This window comes from Rhineura floridana, chromosome 1 (assembly GCF_030035675.1).
Source record: "Rhineura floridana isolate rRhiFlo1 chromosome 1, rRhiFlo1.hap2, whole genome shotgun sequence".
Lineage (NCBI taxonomy): Eukaryota > Metazoa > Chordata > Lepidosauria > Squamata > Rhineuridae > Rhineura > Rhineura floridana.
In genome coordinates this window covers 131624997-131648272 of record NC_084480.1, presented here as the reverse complement: position 1 = coordinate 131648272, position 23276 = coordinate 131624997, and the positions used below count along the sequence as shown (strand labels likewise).

Genomic DNA, 23276 nt, shown 5'->3' with positions numbered 1-23276 from the left:
GGGAGCGACTGTTTTGTCTGTCATATTTAAAGCTCATACAATTAAGCAAACACCAGCTCATTCAAGGGGCAACTGCCATAGTGCTCCCAGTGCTTGGCCAATGTATAGCCCTGCCCCAAATCTTCACGGATTCATACAGAAAGAGGAGCCAATGAACAACTTGCTTGGTGACTCCCTGGTGAATTCTTTTAGCCTCAGCATTCAGTTCACTGGTGCTAAAACTGTGTGTGCAATTTAGGGCCAAATACAGAAATAGACAATCGTTGCTAGTGAGAGATATTTCTTCAGCAGCTCTTCCTGTATCACTTTTCAACCTCCTCAATTTAAAACATTGGGAGTCTGGCAGGAGAACTACTGAAAGGAGGAAAAACTCCCACAGTGATGTATCCTATAAAACTAGTTGCCTCTTGTGCATTTCACATCTGATACTTTAACCATTTAAACATTCTTGCCCAGTCAGGAAAAGTGGTGGGTTGCAGCAGACAGCAGAGTAGTGCATTAACACTAAGTGCAGCCCCACCCTGGAAAAAAAGCTTTCCATGTAGATAATGGGTGGCTAAACTGCAGCCCTCCAGATGATTTTAGACTGCATCCCCACATCAGTCCCAGCCAACACGGCCAACGGCCAGAGCTGATGGGAGTTGTAGTGCAGCAACATTTGGAGGGCCACAGGTTAGCAACCCTGTAGACAAGGAGCAAGCCAAGGAATTCATATAAGAGCTGGAGAACAGATATCCTGGAACAGCAACCAATTCTAGGAGCAGCTCATCCTTACAAAGGAGTCAGGACCACAAAATGCTGAAAGGAAGTCAAACTGGAATGTATGGAGTCGGAGATGATGACAGGAAAGCTGCTCTAGAAGTGCCTGCAGTGCTGAGCTGATCGTTTTCAGAAGAAAAAGCAATTAATTCCCTCCTCATTTTTCAAAGGCAACATGGAGAGCTTATTTCATTGTTGATCAAGAAAATAAAACGTGCTGTTATGATTTGCAAAAATTGGATTTGCCTTTTTTCCCATTAACCCCTCTGACATATTTAAGACCACTTTTACAGTAAGAGAAACCAAGCCTGGGGTGAAAATGATAACTCTGATGAGGCTTTCATCTTCTGATGAGGATACAGGAAACAAAATGCATCCTATGACAAACACCATCAATTCTAGAGAGAGACAAAAAATAATGGTTCTTTTTTGAAGACAAATGAATAGCCCCACGTACAGACTTTGGGAGACACATGACATCCCAACACAATCTCTCCACCACCCCAAAAATGGCAAGCAAGGCTGCAGAATGTAACTGACTACACACTACAACGATTACCTCTTGACTATTCCATGGGTTTCCTGGACATTGTACCGAGACCACCCCAGCTTTTGCCCAACACACCTGCCCTTCCCATCCACCAAAGCCCCAGTTAATGCAAAGGGACCTTACAGAATCCAGCAGGTATCTTCTATTACACATATTCCCTTTCTGCATGTGAAGTGGGGGCTGGGGAGAAAACGCCGCAGATTTTGAAAGGAAAGCTGCTGCTTCATGGCCAAACACCCCTTACTTGGCTAACAATAACCAGGGAGGACAAAAAAGATATGTTGGCACTTTGGATTTTAGAGTTCTTTATTATTATTATTATTATTATAATTATTGTAGTGTTCCACGTATCAATTTCATTCAGTATAAAGTGGTCCAAAAGGAGAAAAGTCCCTGCAGTTTCTCTGCTGTTAGCCAAGGGTCAGAAACAGAAGCATTCAAGGCCTACTCAGATGGTCTGATAAAAAGATGGCACAAAAATGTACAGTTTCTAACTTTTTTTCAAGTTGGATCAGTCCCGGTTCAGCACAGGTAGTTGTTCCTCAAGGGGAAAAACCCCCAAAAAATCTTACACGAAGTCGTGCACAGCATATCTCCAGTAAGTTTAGTGGTACTGTCACTTAGTCAGAGGTCCATGGTGCAGGGAGGACGGGGTGGGGTGAAAAAAATCGTGTTTTCTTATTTGGTCTCAGTCTTGTCTTGCAATAGTGGTATAATAGATTCCCACGCCGTAAGGCACTGTTTAAAACAAAGACACAGAAACAAGAAACCAATCAGGGTTTACATTTAAAATCAACCACCCCCAGACTCAGATGGTCCTAAAGTATGCAACTTGTGGGTGACAGGGATTTTTTTTTACGAACTTGGGTCCCAAGCCATTTAGAGCTTTGCACGCTGGTACACCTTGAATATGGCCCAGTACTAGCTCACTGTCAGCCAGCGCACCTCTTTCAGGGCTGGTGACACATGGTCCCACTGAGCGGCCCCACTTACCTACCTAGCAGCTGCATTCCAGACCCCCTTTGGGGGGAGGTGCAAAGCGGGTGGAGCCACAAACGTTAATTTGCTCACACACATCTTTCTATCCTCCATCCAAGAAGCATGATCACAGTTTAAGGACACGTTCTAGCCAGACAAAAACATGCAAGGAACAGGGCCAGTGAAGGGGAGGAGGTGACCTGGGACAGGTGGGCAGTCTAGTGAGAGCCCAGAGGGCCAGCTAAAGTGGCTGGGGGTCTACATTTGGCCCTGGGCCAGAGACTCCAGATCCCTGTACAGGAACATTAGACTCTGCATAAATAATTGGAGTGTGGAAAGCGAACGAATCTTGATAACGAAGAATAACTGCACTCTTCTCAAGCATTCTGCATCATGTTCACACACAACTTCGTTAGGCTCCTGTTATCAGCAAGTCCCACTAAACCACACTTCAGTTGTTTCCTTATGTTCAGTGGCACCTGTCGAGAATTACCTTCTCGTAATATTGGATGTTTTTATCGGCCATTCCCATCAGTAGCTGCCTAAAGTCTTGTCGCTTGTTGTTCTGCCATCTGTCCATATCTGCCTTCAGGTCTGCATTGAAGCATTCTACTCGGTCCTGACACTTTTCAACCTCAGTGGGCACCTAGAGGGGAAGCAAAGAAAGAGAAGCCTCTCAACACTATTAAAGGGAGAAGTGAATAAATCTTTTTGGACAACAGAAGACAACTGGCTTCCCTCTTGTTAAAATGATCGAGAAATGGTTTACCTGTATCTCACTTATGAACAGAGGAAGCTGGCTTATACTGAATCAGACCTTTGGTCCATCCAGTTCAGTTTAGTCAACGTACACCACTTGGCAGTGGCTCTCAGTTTCAAGCAAGAGTCCTTCCGAGCCCTACCTGAAGATACGGGGGATTAAATCAAGAACCTTCTACATGCCAAGCACATGCGCTATCACTGAATTACCAACCTCTCACAATTAAATGCATCAACTGATGGTATTGAATGTATGAACGTACCATCACATATTGAAGTCATCACTGAAGCTGGGGTAGCCATTCAGATGTTGCTGGACTACCTCCCAACAGCTTTAGCCAGCACGGACAGTGGTCAGGGCTGAAGGGAGATGTACCCCAGCAAAGCCTGGAAGGCACCACATTTGCTATTTCTGACTTAATGCCCTCAGGCATTCAGCCTCATGCAATAATCATTTGAGGTGGGGGGTGTCCCAAAAGGACCCCCACACCAGCCCCTCCCCATTGCTACCCATGCTTTGGGGCAGGTTTGTAAGGGCAGCAAAGGCAGTTTCCCTGTGGGCTGCAAGCCAGAGTGCTCAGGGTTGTGGCTCATGGGGAGAATCGGTGCCACAGCTGGGAGCTTGCCCTGCTGCAGACATGCCTCTAATGCAGCCTTTCCCAACCAGTGTGCCTCCAGATGTTGTTGGACCACAACTCCCATCAGCCTTAGCCAGCATTGCCAATGGTCAGGAAAGATGGGAGTTGTGGTCCAACAACATCTGGAGCCACACTGGTTGGGAAAGGCTGCTCCAATGCATGAACAGCTTTTGGGGGAGCTGATGCAGAGCAAACACAGGGCAGGCATGTCCTGCTCTCCTGCCTCAGGTGATTATAGTCATGTGAAGCTTAACATCCAAACAGGGTTTTAATGTTAGCAGTTACTGAGAGGTGATCATGCATGGATGGACCAGCGTATTGGACAAATGCTAAGGAGTAATCAGGGTCTGTTATTCCAGGGCCATTTTTGCTATCAACTATTTTGATTTATGTATGTATGCATGTATGCATGTACGTATTTTCTTACATTTATATCCCACCTTTCCTCCAAGGAGCTCAAGGTGGTATACATGGTTTTCCCCTTCCCATTTTACCCTCACAACCACCCTGTGAGGTAGGTTAGGCTGAAAGACAACCCCAAGATCACCCAAATGAGCTTCATGTTTGAGTGGAAAATCGAACCCTGGTCTGCCAGGTCAGGGTCCAACACCCTAACCATTACACCACACTGGTTCCACTATAGAGACATCAAGAAATCTTGAGCTAAAAAAAAAATCACAGATTGCAGTAACATGGAGAAATGAATTTAGTATTAGGAAAAATTAGAAACAAGAGAACTTAACTGCACTGGCTATACAAATCTTAACTTAAGATTTCTTGAATATGGACCAGTCACTTGGATTCAAATTTCCCCTGATGCAGCAATGAAATTCATTGGCTAGCTCTGTGTCAGCTTTCAATCTACCCTAGCCTGTTTCAGAAGCCTATTCCAAGATTAAAATTGAGATGTTCACAGATGCTGTCTTGAATACCTTTGGGTAATGGTGGGATGCAGATGTTTTATAAATACAGAACCTAAATCATTAAGTGTTCTAGTAGCTCAAGCCAAAAAGACGTGGAGAGGCTATAACTGGCAAAGCAAATCTATTGGCTTCCATTACTTAAAAAAAAAAGTTGTACTAATTAAAGGAGGGTGTGTCTAAGATGAAAATTGAAATTTTAACTTTAAAGTGGTATAATTACTGCTAAGCATCTAAAGCTTTTAAATTTTGGTAGCATGATAGATTAAGGCCTCTACCACTTATTCATGGGCTAAGGAGCCAATGTGTACTCAAGCAGAAAGACTAAGTAGCAGTTATTCCTCAGAAATATACTGAAAGGTTTAGCTACCCCATTAATGAATAGCTATGTGAACAGAATCTTAACATAGGTTCTTTGCCTACTTCATTAAATTCAGACTCTATACCAGGAATGGGAAACCTATGGTCATTCAGATGTTGGTCTCCAACTCCCACCGATACCAGCCAGCATGGCCAATTGTCAAGGATGATGGCAGTTACAGTCCAACATCTAGAGGGCCACAAGTTCCCCATTCTTGCCATAAGGCAAATTAACACAAGCAACCTTCTAGGAAATTCCCTCTTGCTAAAAAACAACAACACTATATTGCCTTCTCAAAAAATGGCAGCTAGTTGTGTCTTCAGAGGGAAGATAAGCAAATCTAGTTAACAGAGGAAGAAAAATTTAAATACTGTCTCTTCCTCAACCAAGAATAGATATAACTATCAACTAACCATTGTCCAATTTTTTTTGTGTATATATATATTATCTCACCCGTGTGACAATTAAACATCAGACACCAGTTGGTGTTGGCCAACCTGATACAACAATATGGAACATTCAATTGCTCGTGTTACAAAGCAGTTTACTTTCTTGTATGCCTAGATATGCCTTTGGCTACCTCTTTTACCCATACAAATAATGTTCCCTTCCCTTACAAAATATGAAATCTGATAATTCAGTTTGCAATCCAAGGAACTGCTTCTTAACATGTTTAGTTACCACCATTTACCGTTCATGGATAGACTTTTCAGGGTCACACAAGATCTTTAGTACTTTTTAACCTTATTGAAGGCAATGCAATGAGATTTCTCTGCCTGATTCTATTTCAAAGATGACAAACCTTAGGACGGTCTTCTCTTTTTAGGACCGCAGCTTCCAGTTTGGCTTCATATTCTGCTTGAACCTGATCTCTTTTCTTCAACACATTCTAAAAGGAAGACGGAAAAGAGACATATGATGCAATTAGACAAGATGCAAGTGTTAAGTCCCCCCCCCTCTCTCTGCACTACAGATGAACTTCAGCTTGTTATACCAAACCAGCTGTAGTCCATTTGAAGCCAGTGGGAGTCTAGTGACTAGGAAAGGTGGTGGAGAAAGTTGCATTATCTTCTTGCATTACACAAGTGGTTCTCATCTGTTCAAGTAGTGCAAACATTTCTTGAGAAATTAAGTTCATTAAAAGTTATGAGCAACAGCAGTGAGGGGAAGTTTCTCAATCTGGAATGCCTTTAACAGACAGAAGACATTTTGATGGAGCTGTTAAAAGGAAACCTCCTCCCCACTCCTGACTTCAGGGCAGTTAACATCAGATACAGTTTCAAATGTAGTTTCCTAGGGGAGATTCTTACAGCCTCCCATCAAACGGCACAGGACTGGTTTTTGTTTTGTTTTTTGTTTTACTTTTTAGAAAGGCCTTGGAAGTTGACATCTGCCAGCCCCATCTGAAGTCACCTTGTGTGTGTGCTTTTAGCAGATATCTTTTTGCTGCTGTTGTAACTTTTGCTGAACTCTGAATTTTCAATAACTTTGCAATGACCATATTTGGTTCTGGTTTTCTGGTATGTTCCTATATTGTGTGGGTGTTTTAATCCGCTACTTTAGTGGGTTAGCAGTGAGTGTACTAAAACTGAATTTGAACTTGTAAGCTATTCTGACTGAGGAAAAGTAGTTAAAATGTATTTTAAACAAACACACACTACGAAATCAGTACAGAATATAGCCCAACATCTTGTAAATGCATAGACTGAAAACAACATCCCTGAATAACTGAGCATGAACACACTCTTCTCTGGCAACACGCGGCTAGAACACACAATGGGTTATGTCCCCACCGCAGATGTTGACACTCTACCTGCTTACTACCCAAGCATTTACGCAGAAGTGCCTTTTCTCTGAGTCCAGAAATAAAGGCCAAGGTTCATTTCCTAGCTGCTGGAGGCCAAGTTCAGCAGCCAGGAGTGGGAGGAGTATTTTTCCAGGTTTTTGGAAAGCTGTGGGGCATTCCAGATAGCGTGGAGGACGGGGATTTGCATAAAAACCTTTACTATTCACTTGCAACCCACTGGATGTGAGTGTGAGCGTGAGCAAGAGAGAGAAACAATTGACATCTCAGTCCATGATCATTTTCACTCTAGGAATGATAGCAAATTCTAGATGGAAAGCGCAATACAGTGGTTTGGATGTGGAGACCCCAGGTTCAAAGTCATCGTTCAGCTATGAAGCTCACCCATTTTTGGCTCCTTGCAGGAACAGCAATACACAGATAAGAAATCATTCATGCCCCCAAAAGAATTTGGCAGGACGCTAAATGCAGCTCAAAAACCTAAAACTACACTCCTTTTCAGCTCCAAGCAAATCTTACCTTTGCCCCTCATAGCACTGTAAAACACTGTTAATTTTTACAAATTGCCCCTTATGTGCAAGCATTGCAAGCTGTATTGGTATCTCCCAAACTTTTGAGTACATCAAGGTATTCTATTTAATCTGCCTGTCCCCCTAAGCCCAATACTTTGCCTTCAGGTATCAAGCTCATCTTATGAAATGCTATTAAAGCAATGTTGAATGGCTGATGATCACTCCCAGGTCTGCTACCCACCTCAAAACTCTAAAGATATCTTGAGGGCAGATCTAGCAAGCAAAATACAAACCAAATCATATGTATGGGCAGCCCTGTTTACAGCAGAAGGAACTGAAGCAGCTGAAATTGTTCCAGAGCCTTCAGGCAGAAATGCCATATTAAGAGTTGTAGTTTAGTTTTAGAGGCTTGCGACGAGAGGTTTCAGCAAACGTGCTGAACAACTCGTTACTTGCCTATGAAAATCAGTTTTACCCAATTATACTTTTCAGCCATAAAGTCCTCTGAAAGCATTTATACAAAGACAGCTGAAGGCCACCACTTTAAGAGGCGCACTTCATTTAAAAGAACCTTGCAGCAAAATGAGGCAGCTGACCAGTGAAGTAAATTGCAGCACAAGTACATGACATATTTCAAAGCCCTTGTTAAGAAGTTACTAGTTGAGGCAAGATGGGGAATCCACCTTGACAGAGAGACAATGGCTATGACATGCCTGACCCAAACAGAACGTCACAGTATTCCAGTGATTCCTATGTCAAGTCTAGCATTCTCATTTAAACCCATATCTAATCAACACAGCTTTTCGTTTCATTCAAAATTCTGATCAGATGCAGTATTAGGAAGTTAAACTATTAGTGCCTCTGTGTGCAAATCTTACACCAATAGGAAGGGAGGTTACTCAGGGGCTGTGTGCTACAAATGCCGAACACAGGAGTAGTTTCTTTTTAAGTCTGGCCATAATATCAGCACAATTTTGATTTCATGATGCATTTAACAGCAAAAAGGCACACATCTATTTGCTGATGTCAACCAATGATTTATGAACTAAAACCTGTAGCATCCCTGCATTCTGCAGTTAAAAATGCAGAGTGCTACCATTTGCTCTGGAAGAATCATTGTAATGGGCAACTTTTCCTATAGTTGTTAGGTATTTAAAGAAGCCCTTCTAGTTGAACAGGTATTTCTACTCTGGTAGAAGTATGAAAGAGGCTAATAAACTAGCTGCCTTTAGCTAAAAGAAATTTTCCAGCAGAATATGTTGCAACTCCACTCATGGTTTAATCATTAATATAGAAAGGCGCGCACACACACACACACACACACACACAGAGAGAGAGAGAGAGAGAGAGAGAGATCTAGGACAATACACATTGATTTCTCAGCAGAAAGAAAGGTGAAGAACTATTATGCCAGTTTCAGAAGAAGCAGGATTACTATGGCTTCTCTAAAGCCCTATACAGGTCATGTTCTGTCCTCATGTGGTTATCATCGGGGGGACCGGGAGCTGTGCTCACTCACCCTGTTCCCCCCCCGACATGCCCCCATCACCACCATCCATACTTGGGGATGGGAAAGTCTGAGGCAAGGATCCTGCTCTATGCACATAGGTTCCCCATGTGATGTGAAGACATGGAAAAATGGGGGTGTTCCAAAAAATTGGAAGAATGGGGAGAGACTTTTTTCTTGAATTTTTCCAGGTTTTTTTTTAACCTGGGCCTCCACATCCCTAGGTTCCCCACACAATTTAAAACTGACCACACAGGAGATTGACACTAGACTTCTTCCCCAAAGCTTGGAGAATGTAAGAAAGAGGCGGAGTAAGTGAATATATCCCTGCACTTCCTCTGGCGCAATAGTAAGCGCATGAGGGCAGAACGCCTGTTAGAGCTTAAGTGCTGCTGTTTTTCCTGTAGCTTGGAACACTAGTTCAATATCCCATCCTATTAACGGAAAGGCAGCATGCTTGATTTCATCTTGAGCTGGGTACTGCCATTCTTAAATTAATTAACAAGATTTATATACCGCTTAGTTATAATAAAACCTCAAAACAGTTTCCAAAAAAACCCAAAACAAAAACATTTAAATTATCAATAAAAGTCTGTGAAAAACAGGTGTTTAAAATATTCAAAAACTAATTAAAATGAATGATAAGCTAAAAACAGATTAAAACATATGCAACTTCTATATGTCTGGATAGGCTTACCTAAACAAAAATGCTTTAAGCAGGCACCGCAAAGAGTACAGCAAAGGCACATGCCCGATGTCAACAGGAAGGGAGCCAAAGTGTAGCGGCTGCCACACTAGAAGACTGGTACCTTACAACTGTGGAACAAGTATTAGGTGGCACCTGTAACAGGGCCAGTTGCACCCACAAAATGTACAGCTTCTCTCAGAAGTTATCCGCTAAAATAAGATGCAGATATGTCAGTATTATACAGCCATGAGAGTGGCTGTATACTATAGCCAGCACGGATTTTTCGTGTTCTACCATGTTAAATGAAAATACCACACACCTTTCTGGTGCTTTGTATAGTGCCAATTCAAAACAAAAACTTACAAGTCTTATACTCTTGCTCTACAACCCTGAACATTTTCTTGGTGATACACAAACCCCCCACGGAGAATTCACAAGTGAAAAATGGGAGAGAGAAAAACAAGAAGCAGTTTGGACTTTTTTCTTCAGTTCTCATAATCTGTTGAAATTCATTAAAACTCAGAGATGACTGTAAGGTATCTCTAATCAAATCCCTGAGCTTGCCCCAAACACAGAGCTTCATCTTCAGTAGGTTTAAAGTAAAAAAAACGGCACGGTTTGTTTTTAATTAATAGATTAAAAATGCATTACCGTGGGTGATAACGTCATGCAGGCTCAGTAGAAACCAGTTCTTTCGTTTCACTCCTCCCTCTCCTTCCAGTTACTTGGAGGAAGCAGGGGAAGTCTTCTGCTCCTGTGATTGGTGGGCAACAGACATGTGACTCACACTGGCCTTCTGCTCAGCGTTGCTCTTCTCTCGTGCTCTGTGTGAGGAAGCACGAGGGAGGAAATGGAGAGCCAGACGGTCAGGAAAGAGAAATGGATGGTGGAGGGAGAAAGCCAGAGGGCAAGGATGACAGAGAACGGTGATGTGTGTGTGTGTGTTCCCACTCCCACTGTCTCCCACAGCCTGCTCTTTCTGCTGGCTCAATCGCCCTGCCACCCCCCATCCTTAAATGGGTTTATAAATGCCAAACGCTCAAATACTTTTGTTTGCAGTGTGTGTGACTGTTTGACCTGTGTTCATAACATTGTTGTAGTTATTTTGAGATTGTATGAGACTCTTTGTTTGTAACACTTTAATCCTGCCCTTTAGCTCTTGGTTCTTAAATCTCAATCTCTCTCTCTCTCTCTCTCTATCACACACACACACACACACACAAAATCATTAGTATATTCATAGTGCAGCAGTGGGGAGGGGTGGATATAGTGCTGGAGAATGCATAGGTTACAGCAGCCCTGCAAAGTAGCCTAGTGTGGCTGTACAGATATTGGGAGGGGGGGCTGAGAGGGAGTTGTGTATGACAACCCTGAAGTGTAGTCCAGTGTTGTTCAGTCTCTTGGTTTTGTTTTTTCTTTTTTGAAAAGAACTTTTAAATTAACTGTAGCAGCAGCATTTATTTCTTTAATTTATTAAATTTATATCCCACCATTCCTCCCAGAAGGAGCCCAGGGCGGCAATGGGTGGAGGGATCATTGCTTTCCCACTCATGGGAGAAAAATAGAGGCTTCTTGTGTTTGGGTTGATGCTGGTGGTATAAATCCTTAAATGGGTTTATAAATGACAAATGCTCAAATACTTTTTGTTTGAAGTGTGTGTGGCTGTTTGACCTATGCTCATAACATTGCTGTAGTTATTGGACTTCCGGGAAGGGTGACTTCGCTTGTGCCTGCTTTTGGGACGGGCTCCCGCCTCAAAAGAAGCTTATTCAGATATAAATCAGTCAGAACATTTTTTTTTGACTGATGAAATTTCTCCCGGGCAGGGAGAAACGTAGAGATCAACCTCAAAAGCCTGTTTTTGTTGGGAGGACTGGATTTCATTAATTTATGAGATAAGGTCCAGCCAACAATGCCGGACGGACTTCCGAACAAGCTCTATCTGTTTAAGCGATACGTTTATCTTTTCTTTAAAGAGAGAACGGACTAACAGGCAAGCACCCTTCTTTCTATTATTTTTTTTACTTGGTTTAAATTGTTGCAGCAAAAGGAGATTTGTCAGATTGATCGGCTTTGGACAACTTCTGGGTGAGCTATAACTCTTCTCTGTTATTCACGAAATTAACAGCTTATCTCTGTTTCTGTTGCAAAAAGCTGTCCTGGAAGTGCATTCTAAAGATATAAACAGAAGAGGAATTTCTATTCCTGATTTCTATTCCGAAGAATATTATATTGTCTGGGACTATTCTCTTTTTGGTCTATTTTATTTTGACGAATCTGCTTCTTCACGACGCCACTAACTGTTTTGATGCTGGGAACTAAATTTGTTTTGCATTCTTGAACATAGAGAGATAAGGCAGGCTGCTCTGTTTATACTGTGATGTCATCAAGCCTGGAATATTAACCCGTTGCTGAAATAAGAAGTGGTTCTTCTTTATTTTTGTTTTGCTTTGTTTTCGTGGTTTTAAAAATGGCAATCAAGAAAGTGGCTGAGAATCTGGAAGTAACTATGTTTCAGAAAATAATGGATGAGATTGAGATAACGAAACAAACCCTGCGACAGGGTAGTAAGGAGCTGAAAATTGAACTGAGCAAAATGACGCAGGAGCTTAAAGAAATAGGGGATCCTGTGAGAGAGGAGAATGAGATCAGAGATGAGAAAAGAAAAAATAAAGGGAAGATACAAGCCCTGGAGATTGGAACAAATGTGGAATTGGAAAAAGATCTGGAGTTTATGGATTTTAGAAATAAAATCTACTGTTTGGAATTTAACGTTATCTCTGAAGAAATTAATGAAGATACTAGAGATAAAGTTATTAATGGCTTGGATAATCTTTTGGACTGGAATGACGTGATGGAGTTTGATATAGAGAAAATCTATGGAATTAACTGCAGCCATGTGACAATGGAAAAACTCTCAAGAGATGAGCCAGTGCATTTTGTAAAAAAGAAGAACAGAGATATGACTTTACAACAGTATTTCAGCAACTTATTCAGAATGGATGGCAAGAAAATATTTGGGATAGAGGAAATTCCCATCAGACTCTTATTATATGACTATGGCTACGACAGCAAGATTATTATGGAATACTGATAATGGAAGATTGGACACTGAAATTACTGGACTTAACAGGACTATTGAAGATGGAAGATGGAACTAATAGGGATAATGGAATAATGGCTATTGAAATTATTGAACCTAACAGATTTTGATGAGATGGATTAATCGAAATGTTTATTTGGACTATGGTTATGACAATAAGATTATTATAATTATTAACGAGATGGATTAATCGACATGTTTATTTGGAGAAAAATTGATAGATATATTTCTTAAAGAATTGAAACCTCTCTGACTTTTTGTGGAAAGAATAAAGTAATGTTTATGAGATTTGATGATTAATTAAGATAACTACTGGAGGAAAGTGATTTTATAATATGATTTAAGAGACAGGATTGTTATATATTGTAGACCTATAACTGATTTGATCTGTGACAAATGGGAAGTCAATATTTTATTTTATTTTTGTTTAATTATTTTTGTTTTGTTTTGTTTTTTGTCTTTGAATGTTTTATGATTTTGTTTTGTATGTTTTATGAAAATTTGAATAAAAATTATTGTAAAAAAAAAATAACATTGCTGTAGTTATTTTGAGATTTGATGTGACTCTTTGTTTTTAACATTTTAATCTTGATTTTAGCTCTTGGTTGTTTAATCTTAAATCTCTCTCTCTCTCACTCACTCACCCACTCACCCACTCACTATCTGAAATTAGTCCTGTGTTGAAGCCCCCATCTGAAATTAGTGCTGTGTTGGCCACTGCCTCCCACTTTTGTGAAAGCCTTTGCTGTATACAGAAGAGGCATTTTCCTCTTCATCTTTTGCAGAGAACAGAAGATCTTCATCAAACATTTGCAGTGGCATCAAACATTTGCAGTTAGTGTAATATCATATTACACTAATGAGGTGGCCAAGTGGTTTTTCTGTTTGTGACCAGTAGTGCAGTAGCAAATTAAAAAGTCCAGGGTCTCTTCACGATAGTCACAGCCATGCCCCTCCTTCTTTTTTTTCTGCTGGGTTGAGAATAAGATCCTTTTTAATCCCTTCTCCCATAACAATAGACATCCGTAGGATAAGCACAAAAGAGGAGTATTAGCTACTGAAAAGAGTCTTCTCAGTGACTGACTCACCTCCTTTCACTCTGATTGGCTCCAATCAGCAGGAAAGGACAAGAAAGCATGTTAGAAGACTCTTCTCAGCAGCTAACACACTCCCATTTCATGCTGATTGGTTCATAAGATGCTGGACACATAGGGACCCTGCTGGGACTCTGCTCCCAAAAAAGTAAAGGGTTTAAGACCCCCTGAGACCCTGGACAAGTACCCTACTGTTTGTGACTTAAACAAAAAATCCTCCTGCATCCATACACTGCAATGTAGAGTTCACCCCCCACCCCTACTCTCCCCCACCTGCATCTCTGCACACTCAATCGCCCTGCCCCACCCACCCTGCTCTCTCCTCCCGCCTGTCCTCTCCGCTTGCTCACTCGCTCACTCGCCCTGCCCCTCCAACGCCGCTCTCTCCCTCTTCCTGCTCGCTCACTCACTCAATTTAAATAATAAATAAGTCAGAGGTTAGCTTGGAAAGTGACTTGGCTGTAATATAGCCTTCCTTTGCAACACTGCTGTTGTCTGCTACGATTTAATTTTAATCAGTATTTTCCATACTGTGGATAATGTGACTCTTTTCAGGTTTAAGAATCTCAGAACACACAGTTGCTTCTTAAGTGTATAATCTGTCACAGTGAGCCCTATGACTGGCATTCAGAGATTAAAGCAGTAACTGCTGATACTTTGCAAAGTAATATAGATTGCAAGATGCACAATGTTTAAAGAAAGGGTCTCAAGCATATTTCTTTGTGTATCCCCTGTAGAGTATAGGAAACATAGGAAGCTGCTTTATACCAAGTCGGACCATTGGTTCATCTAGCTCAGTACTGACTGACAAGGTTTCAGATAAGGATCTCTCCCAGCCCTAATTGGAGATGCTGGGTATTGAATGTGGGGACTTTTGCATGCAAAGCATGTTCTCTGCCACTAAGCCATGACCCTCTTGTAAAAGTAAAGGCATTCTTGATGGTAATATAACATTTAAAATACACTGCTGAACTATTTCTGTTACTGCTGGTGCTAACTTGCATAGGATCCCATCTCTTACCTCCCAGATTAAAAAGCAGGGAAATTCACTAATAGGCAAAAAAACCTTGCGGTTTAAGAATGTACCTATAGCCCACAGATATTTGTATCAAACTTTAAAAAGCAGGGAATTTGGGCAGCTATAGTGAATGCACCATGGGAGCAGGAGACCTGAACTCCTCTCTGAGATATCGTACTGCTCTACAAATTGGTCAAAATGCAAACACCATTTGGGTTGATCTTTCACAGTCCAATCCACTGCCTGTGTAGCTTGGAAGAATTTGGTAACATGTGCCTCTGAGCATATGGTGATTGGTGGCAACACCTGCAATCAGCCCAAAGAATAGAAAGAAGACATGTGCTGTGCTGATCTTGTTTTAGGAGGAGGAAGCGACTTTATTAAGACAGTTGATATGGTTCAGATGGTCACTTTAAATATGTCTGATTTACTTTGCAATTTTAGTGAAGTTTCCTACAGGAAATCATTTTCTTTTTTTCTATTTCTGTGAATATGTGAAGTACAGCAACACCTTTGAAAAATTTACACTAAAAAAACTCCAAACATAATTGTGGAATAATGGCACTGACTTCTGCAGAATAGTCTCCAGTGGACCTCAGGAGCATCTCAATTTGCACAAGATAAAACAGTAGGAGGTGAAATTCAAGGTGTGCTCTATGTTTTTGACCGTGCCCACCTTGCCTTAAATGAAGTGGTTTAAACATAGGAGGCTGAAAACATACATCCTTTTTTTCCCAACAGCTAGAGTCATTGCTGAAGTAGCAACATATTGTAATCAGTCCGATTTTACATCAAACTGCAGTTTCAGATTCAACTGTTAATGCGCTCAAAATAGAAACAGAACATAACCTCCAATTTGAAACACAAAAGCCTGTCTTCACCATCATATGACATTGGCCAATAAAAAGGCATTGAAATTAATAAAAATAAATTTGACACAGATTTCTAGGATGAATAATGAGGGAAATAAACTTTTCTAGTTTAGATTCTCTGTAGAAACATTAGTAACACAGGAAAGAAGCAAAGTAAGAACACCAACAAACATACAAAAATATAATTCTCCATCTTTGGAGATGGCAGGTATCGCCACCACTCACCATATGCTCAGAGGCACATGTTACCAAATCCTTCCAAGCTACACAGCAAGTGGATTGGACTGTGAAAGACCAATCATATGATGAGTGGTGACAAATTTGTAGGGCAGTCTAATATCTCAGAGAGGTCAGGTCTCCTGGTCCCCTGGTGCATTCACTATAGCTATCCAATTTCCCTGCTTTTTAAAGTTTGATAGAAATATCTGTGGGCTATAGGTACATTCTTTTTGCCTATTAGTGAATACGTTCAAGCATGCTGCTGATGCCTAAGCAAACCTCCCTTTGGTTTACATCTTTTAAACATTTTCTCAGTGCTTCCTAGGTGTTTTATGTTGCATGAATTGTCAGGTGGCTGAAAAGTTTTCCATTTAAATAAAACGGAATTTGGTTTGGCCTTGAGCCAAGGACTTTAGACACTTCTCATAGAATAGAATCAAAGAATACCAAAAACCAAAAAAGTTCTGCAAAAAATATATAGTTTTGTGTGTGCTATTTTACATCAGTGTTTGAATCCAGTGTGTTATTGATTGTATGCAACTCTTAATGTTTTATTTAAAGATTGCAAAAGGTAGAGGCTTTCTAACAGGCCACACAAAATTGTAATTTCTCAAGGAATAGGAGATGAAGGTCAAGTACCATGTGCCCACATGAGAATTCCTCAGCTTACTTTCAGCTACTCAAGCATGAAGAAAAATTAGAAAAATTATAAATATTTGACGCTCACTCCATTTACCTAATACTCAAACATTTCACTGGGAACTGTTTGTACTAACACCACCCAGTATGCTCGTCGCATCTCAACAATTCCAACTGCTACCTTCCCCCTCTTTTTTGCAACAGCAGCGAGCATGAATATGATACAGAACAGGCCCTCTTGCTCCTCCCACAGCTTATGTATAATAATTGGAGTATCAGAGACACACATTTAAGTGAGCCTCTCAAACAATCCACATGCAACTTCTCAGCCGCAGTGACGGCTACAGCATTGTAGTAAAAAGAAAACAAGATTTAACAGAGTATAAGGCAAGGATATGCAGCCTTACAGAAAAGGCATGCCCCATCTTTAAGGCTAACTAGTAGCCACAACACCTAAAATCAGTTCTGTTATACTAATTAAAATCCTGCAGGCAGCTCTAGTGCAAGGCCAATGCCTCATGCTGAGCAGCGCCATGGATAGTAACCTACACAGAGGTATACTGTGAAGATAAGAACTGTAAAGTATTTTGTAGGCAAGGAAACTCACCTGCCATCTACAGGCTAGGGCACTACATTGGCTCCTGGCTAACTGTGGTTAGCCAGAATTGAGAGCCGCCATCTGAACAGGCATTCCTTCCCACACCTGAAAAAAGATCATTACACCCTCCACTCTCGCTCACACTGAAGAGTTCACTGGCACCAACATTTTAATCTCCCCCACCCTCCAGTGTGATTGGTACCAAGCTTAATCATGGCTAAGACGAGTAAAGATTTCCAAACAAGTCAGAATCTGAAAAACTGCAGTATGAAGTACGTATCAGATACTAGGTTACAATGAACCCTAGTTAAATAAGTAACTTTAATCTAGATATTTTATTTTAACACATTTTTAGCCCACCTTTCATCATCATGATCTCAGGATGGGGTACATCCATGCACACAAAAATACAAAAACATATAGTACAACAAAAGCAATGAAAACAGCCTGCATCAAGTAATAAAGTACTTCCTACACAAGGCTGGGTACAAACAAATGAAACTACAAAAAGTCTTGACAAATAAATGCATTTTCGATTACTGAAGGAAAACAGAGTGCTGGTGCCAACCAATCGTCTGAGTTCCAAAGACATGGTTGCCACCACAGAGAAGGATCTTTCCCACATTGCCACATAGTGTCTCTCACTCAGCAGTGGCACTCTCAGAAAAGCCTCTTCCAAAGATTTTAGACAGCGAGGTTGACATGGGCAGGAGGATGTTATCTCAAATGCTTCGGTCCCAAGTTGTGTAGGGCTTTATAAGTAATCGCCAATACCTTGTATGTGACTCAGCAGCAAATAGGCTGCCAGTGCAGCTCCTTCAGTGATTAGTGTTATATGGTCCTAATTGCTGAACCTTTCAACAGCCAAGCAGACTAAGTGTCCACCATATTAGAGATGGGGGGTGGTGAATTTGCTCCAGGGAGGAAGCAAGTATCTCTCAGAATAGTTCTGACTTTGCTAACCATGATTAGCAGAAGCCAATGTCATGTCTGCACCAGTTCCATGAATCTGAACACTTGAATGTTCAAATGTATGCATTTTTAAAACCATTTTTGGGTCATAATGATAGTTAGTGGTAGAAGAGGCAGTAGAGAGATCCCCTGAACAGACTATAGCAGTTTTATGTATACAAAACATCAAAAGTCAGATCTATAGAATCACTTTCTGGCTTTTCTAGGAATGTTGCTTTGATACAACCATCTGCCTCCCACAAATTCCACATTACCTTCATGGACTCCGAGTACAGGATATACTCTCTTAGGACAGGCAGGAAGTCCTCAGTCATATCTTCACTCAGTTCCTCAAGCGCTGTACAGCAATTCCCAATGCAGGCAGACACCCCTTCAAGAGGCTCTGACAGCTCTCTTTCCAACCCACTCCAGGTTGAGTAAACAGGACCGTACTCTCTGAGTTCCACAAGGTATTCTGCAAGAGAACCACAATATGAAGAAAAAAAGGGTAGGAAAGTTGATTTCTGGGTTTCAAGAAGACACTGGTGGATTTTTTTTTCTTTTTTTAAGTCACAAGCCTAACTTTCAGATCAAAAACTTCTCATGATAAGCAGGACATTATGAAAACAAACTTCCCAGGACCTTGAAAGGAAGGTTCAGTACCTTTGGAAAATCACAACAGTAGGACATCTTGTTACTACATAAGATGGGGCAACGGGTATAATCAGCAGAGAGGAATTTAGCCATGCAGCATGCAGTCAAAGCCACAGAAGATGAATGTATATACCAAGGATGGGGAACGTGTTGCCCTCCAGATGTTGCTGGATTACAATCCCATCATCCCTGACCATTGGCCATGTTGGTTCTGGCTGATGAGAGTCGGAAATCCAACAACATCTGGAGGACCACAGGTTCCCCACCCACTATACAATCTTCACTAACAGAACAAAATGGAATCACAAGGAAAAGCTACACATGCTACTCACCCACTTCCTCCTTGATAATCCGCTGCGCTATTCTATCAATGGTTCCCAGCTTCAGAGAGAAAGTATCTAGATAGTCGCCAATGGCAGCAAACTCCAACGGTCGACTTCTTAGCTTATAACTTCCTGTGACATATTTTACTGATTCTCCCATCTTAGAAAGCAAAGCCATTCCCTGCTTTTTATAAGCATTCAGATCCTGAGTGACAAGAGCAGTTCATTAGCTTTTAGCCACATTTATGTCTCCCAAACATATTTGTTCAACAATAAACTTAGTGAAACAGAGTTTCAATTTACAAGATTCTGAGCACTGCACAGAATTACAGGCCCTTACACCATGGGCTAATGGTTCAAAACTCCAATTTAGAGTGGTTATTTTTGTTTAATCCAAGGGAAAGAAGTTCGCATAATTTACACTCTTAATACTTCTTAGCTTGGTCTGAAGAACTCTTATGATCCAGTACCAAGACCTCAAAGAGAAACCTCAACAAAACAGTGACCAAACTATTCAATGAGGTAAAAGAGGGTAAGATAAGTTGAGCAAGTTAGATGTTCCTATTAGCACTAAACACAGTGATGATCTTGATTCTTTACACACACAAAAGAAAAGAACTATGGACTGTTGTATATTAAGACATTTCTTGGCCATGGCAAACCATTAAGTTCTGAAGGAAATGCATAGAACCTTATCTGCATAGCATAACGATGACCATTTCTTTTTAACAATGGTTTTCTTTTATGCAATCTAGAAAGAGGTGCCTTCCAGTAGTCTCTTAGCAAATCAGGTGGGCACATGATGTGGAATATGGTGTCATGCCACTGCCTATCATTGGAACCCTGAAGCTACAAATCAAGAAACCGAGTTCTGCAATATGTGAGGATACCCCATAAGGATGGTAGGAGGCAACCTGTAGAAGCAGGGCAGGGCAAGAGAAAGGGCATAGTTAAAACTATGGAATTTGCTACCACAAGATGTAGTGATAGTTAACAGTTAGATGGCTTTGAAAATCAATCAGACTAGCCTTTCCCAACCTTTGGGTCCCCAGATGTTGCTGGACTGCAACTCCTATTAGCCCCACCCAGCAGCTCAGGAATTATGGGAACTGTAGTCCAGCAACACCTAGGGACCCAACATTTGGGAAAGGCTGAATTAGCCAAATTCATGGAGGATAAGGTGATCAATGACTACGAACCATGACCATGGCTTTTGATTTGCAATTTTCAGTAAGCCAATCTATGATTTACCGAGATTGCACAAACTTGTTGGCTCTGAGAAGTTTGGCTTAGCGTTATGCGTGAATGTGACATAAACCTTCCATCTATACATTTCCAGGGTCACTGACAGCATGCCTCTGAATAGGAGCTGCTGGAGAACAATAGTAGGAAAGCATTAACACCCTCATCTCCTTCTTTTGGGCTTTCCAGATAAATCTGGATGGCCACTGTGAGAACTTAGTGCTGGATGAGACAGGCCTTTGGTCTGATCCAGCAGGACTCTTATGATTTTGTTCAGCGTGGGATATCTGCTTTCTGTTTTTTCTAGTTTAGTCCTCTCTTTCTAGAAAGCTTTCCGGCATCCAACCGCTGCCCAGCTGTTCTGTTAGGTATTAAGTCTAAGGCATACTAGAAAAAGATATAACTGTCAAATACTGGCACCTAAAGTTGCTATTTAACAAAAGTGGTTATCTGGTGGATTTATTTCAACTACTATTTAAAAGCAATTTTATACTGTTAAGGATTTTTTTCATCCTTTTCTAAATAAAAGGCTTCCACCTCCAAATACATCCTTTGAAACAAAGTTCCACATGGATGCACTTAACTTACTTTGGCGGTAAGAAACACATGAAAGTGTTCATTAAAAGAAAGCACGGGATGATCAGCAATCCTTTTCAAAAATTTATCCAAGGCTTTCCTCCTCGTCTCAACAAATTCTTCTGAAAAACGATCAACAACTCCTTTAACCACAAATTTTTCTGGAAGAGGCTAGAGGAAGACAAGAAATTTTTAGGAGCTTAGGAGACAAGATAATCTCTATCCTTAAACTTTGACATTTTAAAAAGCACCAAGTTTGAGGGGCTGAACATTTCCTTTTCACTACAGTAAACACAAGTTAAAAAAAAACCAAAGCAAATATTTGGTAACAGTATTTTCGTAGTTCATTGGTATACAGGAGGTAGAGAGCACAGCATAAATACTATGAGCCATCACATGGCCAGAACAAGCTGCTGACTTGCACCTTTATGCCTAAAAATAAGTTAAAGCACTAACTCTTCCAGTATTTGAAGTGTGTTCACTTGTTTAGCACGATTTTTTTTTAAAAAAGATGGATTTTTGAAGCTTTGCCAAGTCCAGATGTATTCAGATATGACATGTTATTTCTGAGGTATCAGCACTTTTTTATACAATGGCTGATACAGCCAATACTACTCAGAAGAAACTCATTGAAATCAAAGGATTTAAGATACCGATTTCAACAAGTTTGCACTAGGTACAATTAATGTTGGATATCAAACCAAAGAACCCAGATTAGGCAAACACAGGGCAATATTGCAATGCAGACACTCTCCACAAACACCTGTTGGCCACATAGCCTCTACTGGCTTATTACCTATCAAATTCCCTTCAAATTTTTGGTGCATCACACCAGCAGCCAATTCAGGAAGAACTCGGAGTGGAATTCAACGTAGAGCTAAGTCTCCAGTTCCATCAGTGCAAGGATTTCTCCATTTTGCAATGGAATGTTCTCACCTTCTTCTGTCCCCCATGCATCCCCTAAATCTGTTCTAGGGGTTCCCCGAACCCTCTGGAGAAGATTTGGGGAGGATACAAGGCACACACAGGGGGAAGGGAAGAGGAAAGACCCCTTGCACAAGCCAAAATCCTTGTGCTGACAGGACACAATAGTCAAATACTGCCCTTTGAAACTTTTTTAGGTCCAGGTTTTTGAATCTTAGTTCACTGGAAGTCACTAACAATGGGTTTAGGCATAGTGCATCATGCATAAGGGGCATTATTGATTTAATATGTTGTTTCAGTACATGTTACTGCATACTGTTTTCTCTTTTTATTGCATGCTACAATGAATATTTCTCAAAAGTGAGATTTAATAAAATAGAATAAGCCAGCTTTCTACCCAGTTTATAAATGCTGGGATGGATTTGTGACCATACATTAAAATCTCGTTATTAGTACAAAATAAAAACTTCTTGTAAGTGTTTTTATCCTTGTTATAAAGAGGTTACGTTGAGCTATAGAATATGGTGTCTAATGATCAGTGGGTAAGCAGCTATAATGCAGGCCTATTATGTTGAAATATATTCAGACTAAATTAGTGCAGGCTGGATTGTTTTAGAGTGCCCTTTTATGTTATGTGTTTCCTGGGCTCCTGCTGGGAGGAAGGGCGGGAATAATAATAATAATAATAATAATAATAATAATAATAATAATAATAATAATAATAATAATAGATGTCCCCCTGCCATCCGAATGACTGGAGCAAGGTTTTGCTTTTCTTCTCTCTCTCCCTTTAAACACACCTTGATTCTATTTCTGCTGAAAAACCAGTAATGTGCACTTTAAAAAAGTAGAGCAATTAAACATTTCAACAACTGGTGGCCCTGACTTACTACCTACGGGAATTAGATGAGTTGGTTGAGATTCCTCTAGTTTATTCCTGAGCCAGTCAAAATCCTGGTACCTTCGGCGCATGGAATACTCTGGCAAGTCAAACTCTGCGCGTGTGGTCTAAGAATAAAAAGGAAACAAAACAGAAGTAGGAGGACAGCAAGAGAAGTCAGGATATATCAAAGGAACAAAAAAAGCCACCAAGTCCTTGCATTCTCTAAATAAAAACATCATTTTTTGAATGTTGCACAGACCATCTTGTTTACTTGCTTGAAGCCAAATATATAAGCCAAACCCCAAGCCAAGCCATTCAAACATTAGCAGAGGAAGAAACAAAATTTATTTTCATGCCTCAGGCAACTTAAGATATACAACTTGGGAAACAAATCAATATTGTACTTGGCCAAGTGTTTGATGAAAAATTCAGCTTTTAGTTATTTGAATAGAATGTTCCTTGAGGAGTGGAAAAGGGAAAGACAATCTTAAAATAGTTATTGAGGCTACATTTTATATATCTTCAAAGAACCCATTCCTTTTCCTCATTCTGGATGGTCTTAAGGGGAAAATCAACACTAAGGGTTGAATCCAATGATGTTGACCTGTTAGCACAAGGACTTCCCCTCCCTATAAACTTACTCCCCTCAAATGTGTTATGGAGGGTTGGGGGAACCCCAGAACAGTTTTGGGGGTGCACGTAGA

General features: G+C 40.7%; 2 protein-coding genes across 5 annotated transcripts in view; one reads left to right on the top strand and one right to left on the bottom strand.

Annotated features, from left to right (window-relative positions):
- SLC46A2 (solute carrier family 46 member 2) overlaps nucleotides 1–23276 on the top strand; it is a 66845-nt gene that overhangs the window by 27904 nt on the left and 15665 nt on the right. The gene's annotated exons all lie outside the window — the stretch shown is intronic.
- The window catches only part of SNX30 (sorting nexin family member 30), a 54008-nt gene continuing 32329 nt past the window's right edge, over nucleotides 1598–23276 (bottom strand). Inside the window, exons 3-9 of the mRNA XM_061632532.1 lie at nucleotides 22587–22697; nucleotides 20778–20936; nucleotides 18957–19152; nucleotides 18246–18445; nucleotides 5768–5854; nucleotides 2781–2933; nucleotides 1598–2047 (exon numbers count right to left, since the gene is read on the bottom strand). Coding sequence (XP_061488516.1) covers nucleotides 1988–2047; nucleotides 2781–2933; nucleotides 5768–5854; nucleotides 18246–18445; nucleotides 18957–19152; nucleotides 20778–20936; nucleotides 22587–22697 — 966 coding nt within the window. The 3' untranslated portion in view covers nucleotides 1598–1987. The remainder of the gene's footprint in view (nucleotides 2048–2780; nucleotides 2934–5767; nucleotides 5855–18245; nucleotides 18446–18956; nucleotides 19153–20777; nucleotides 20937–22586; nucleotides 22698–23276) is intronic.